This window comes from Entamoeba dispar, genomic scaffold, assembly GCF_000209125.1.
Source record: "Entamoeba dispar SAW760 scf_1105229463451 genomic scaffold, whole genome shotgun sequence".
NCBI classification, from domain to species: domain Eukaryota; phylum Evosea; order Mastigamoebida; family Endamoebidae; genus Entamoeba; species Entamoeba dispar.
The window spans coordinates 8,228-10,590 of record NW_001855699.1 but is presented as its reverse complement, the minus strand read 5'-3'; the positions used below and the strand labels follow the sequence as shown (position 1 = coordinate 10,590).

At 17.9% G+C, this 2,363-nt stretch overlaps 1 protein-coding gene across 1 annotated transcript in view, besides 11 other annotated features; it reads right to left on the bottom strand.

Moving 5' to 3' along the window:
- The first annotated feature begins 5 nt into the window (after positions 1-5).
- Positions 6-44: a sequence feature (AT_rich).
- Positions 45-91: 47 nt separating this feature from the next.
- Positions 92-166: a microsatellite.
- Positions 106-230: a microsatellite.
- Positions 183-325: a microsatellite.
- A 1-nt stretch (position 326) lies between these two features.
- Positions 327-424: a microsatellite.
- Positions 425-436: 12 nt separating this feature from the next.
- Positions 437-512: a sequence feature (AT_rich).
- Positions 513-600: a microsatellite.
- A 19-nt stretch (positions 601-619) lies between these two features.
- Positions 620-793: a microsatellite.
- A 5-nt stretch (positions 794-798) lies between these two features.
- Positions 799-840: a sequence feature (AT_rich).
- A 1-nt stretch (position 841) lies between these two features.
- Positions 842-882: a microsatellite.
- A 5-nt stretch (positions 883-887) lies between these two features.
- Positions 888-1,044: a microsatellite.
- Positions 1,042-2,363, bottom strand: part of EDI_353340 (uncharacterized protein) — a gene marked incomplete at both ends in the record, with an annotated part of 1,921 nt that continues 599 nt past the window's right edge. Inside the window, one exon of the mRNA XM_001740976.1 lies at positions 1,042-2,321. Coding sequence (XP_001741028.1) covers positions 1,042-2,321 — 1,280 coding nt within the window. The remainder of the gene's footprint in view (positions 2,322-2,363) is intronic.

Below are 2,363 nucleotides of genomic sequence, written 5' to 3'. Positions count from 1 at the left end.
AATAGAAATAATTGATTATTATTAATATTTAGTTAATTAAATATCATCAGATTTTGTAATTATGTAAAACAATGAATTAATTATAGATTGAATATATTCATTTATTATTATTCATTCATTTTATATTAATATTTATTTGTTGATTTGATATATTTATTATTGATTTTACAAAATATTAGATTTATTGTATAATTATTATATCATCTATATTATAGATATTATTATTATATAAAATGTTGATAAAAATATAAATTGAATTAATATTTAAAAGAATAAATATTATATAAAATAATAAATATGAATTAAGATAATTAAATATAAAATATTTATATTATCTTTTTCATTTTATAATTTCATCTTCTTATTTATATTATTTATTAATATTAGATGATATTAAATTTATATTATTAAATATTATATAATAAAGATGATAAACAAAATAATATTTATATTATTGATATAATTAATATATATTTTGAATTTATATCATCATTTTATTTAAATATTTATTATTTATTATATTTTATATTATTTATTGTTGATTTATATCAATTTTATTCTTTTTATATTATTTATTCTTTGTTTTATTCTTATTTTATTATTAAAATTATTTCAATTATATTATGATATTAATATAATAACATTAATATATTTATTACAAATAATTTGATTATTATTATTATTTATATAATGTTAATACTTCTATTATTATATTTTATTAATTAAATATATCATTATATTACTTATTATTAATTAAATTGTTAAATTTATCATTAATTTTATTATTATAATTTATTGAAATAATAAAATTATGATTATACATTTAAATATCATTAATTAGTTTATTTTTATTTATATTTTCATTATTTTATTATTATTCTTTATAAATTTATTATAATTATTCTTTATTCATTTATTATTATCTATTTATCTTATTATTTTCTCTTTATTATTCTTATATTTTTGTTTGTTAATATTATTTCTTTCTTGTTTGTTTCTTTCATATTATAAAACTTTAAATTTATTCAATTATCTTTTCAATTAAACAATGATACAATCATCATCATCATAATATTTTCGATAATACATTTTCTTTAATGTTTTATTCTTTTTTAATTCTGTTGGACATCCATAAAAACATCCATATCCTATTTCACTTATTGTTGTTGGAATATCAATATCACTTAATGATAAACATCCATTAAAACAGTTCTTTTCTAATCTTCTAACTTTTCTTGGGATATTGATATAATTTAATGATGAACATCCACTAAAACATTCATTTCCTATTTTACTAACACTTATTGGTATATTAATTGATTTTAATGAATGACAATCTTTAAAACATCCATCTCCTAATATCTTAACTGATGTTGGTATATTAATTGATTTTAATGATTTACATTCATTAAAACATTCATTTCCTAATTCACTAATTGATGTTGGTATATTAATTTTTGTTAATGAAAAACACTTTTTAAAACAAGCAATTCCTATTTTACTAATTGATGATGGTATATTAATTGATTTTAATTTATAACATGCTACAAAACAACAATCTCCTATTCCTTTAATACTTGTTGGTAATTCAATATTACTTAACGATTTACATGCGTCTAAACAGTGAGGGCCTAACACACTAATTGATGATGGAATAGTAATTGATGTTAATGAATAACATCCACTAAAACAACTTTTTCCTAATACACTAATTGATGATGGAACATTAATTGATTTTAATGACGTACATCTTCTAAAACACTCTTCTCCTATTATTTGAACTGATGTTGATATGTCCAATCTTGTTAATGATTTACAATCAATGAAACATTGTGCACCAATTGATGTTAATATACTTGGTATGTTAATTGATGTTAATGACACACACATATTAAAACAATTTTTTCTGAACTCACTGATGTTTGTTGGTATATTAATTGATGTTAATGATTTACATCCACAAAAACATCCATCTCCTAATGTCTTAACTGATGATGGAATATTAATTGATGTTAGTGATGAACATTCATTAAAACATCCATATCCTATTTTACTAACTGTTGTTGGTATATTAATTGTTGTTAGTGATGTACATCCACTAAAACATTCATTTCCTATATTACTAACACTTGTTGGTATATTAATTCTAGTTAATGATTTACAATCTTTAAAACATCCATATCCTAATGTCTTAACTGATGTTGGTATGTTAATTGATTTTAATGATTTACATTCTTTAAAACAATAATTTCCTAATTCACTAATTGATGATGGTATATTAATAGATGTTAATGATGAACATTCACTAAAACAATCACTTCCTATTTTACTAATTGATGATGGTATATTAATTGATTTTAATG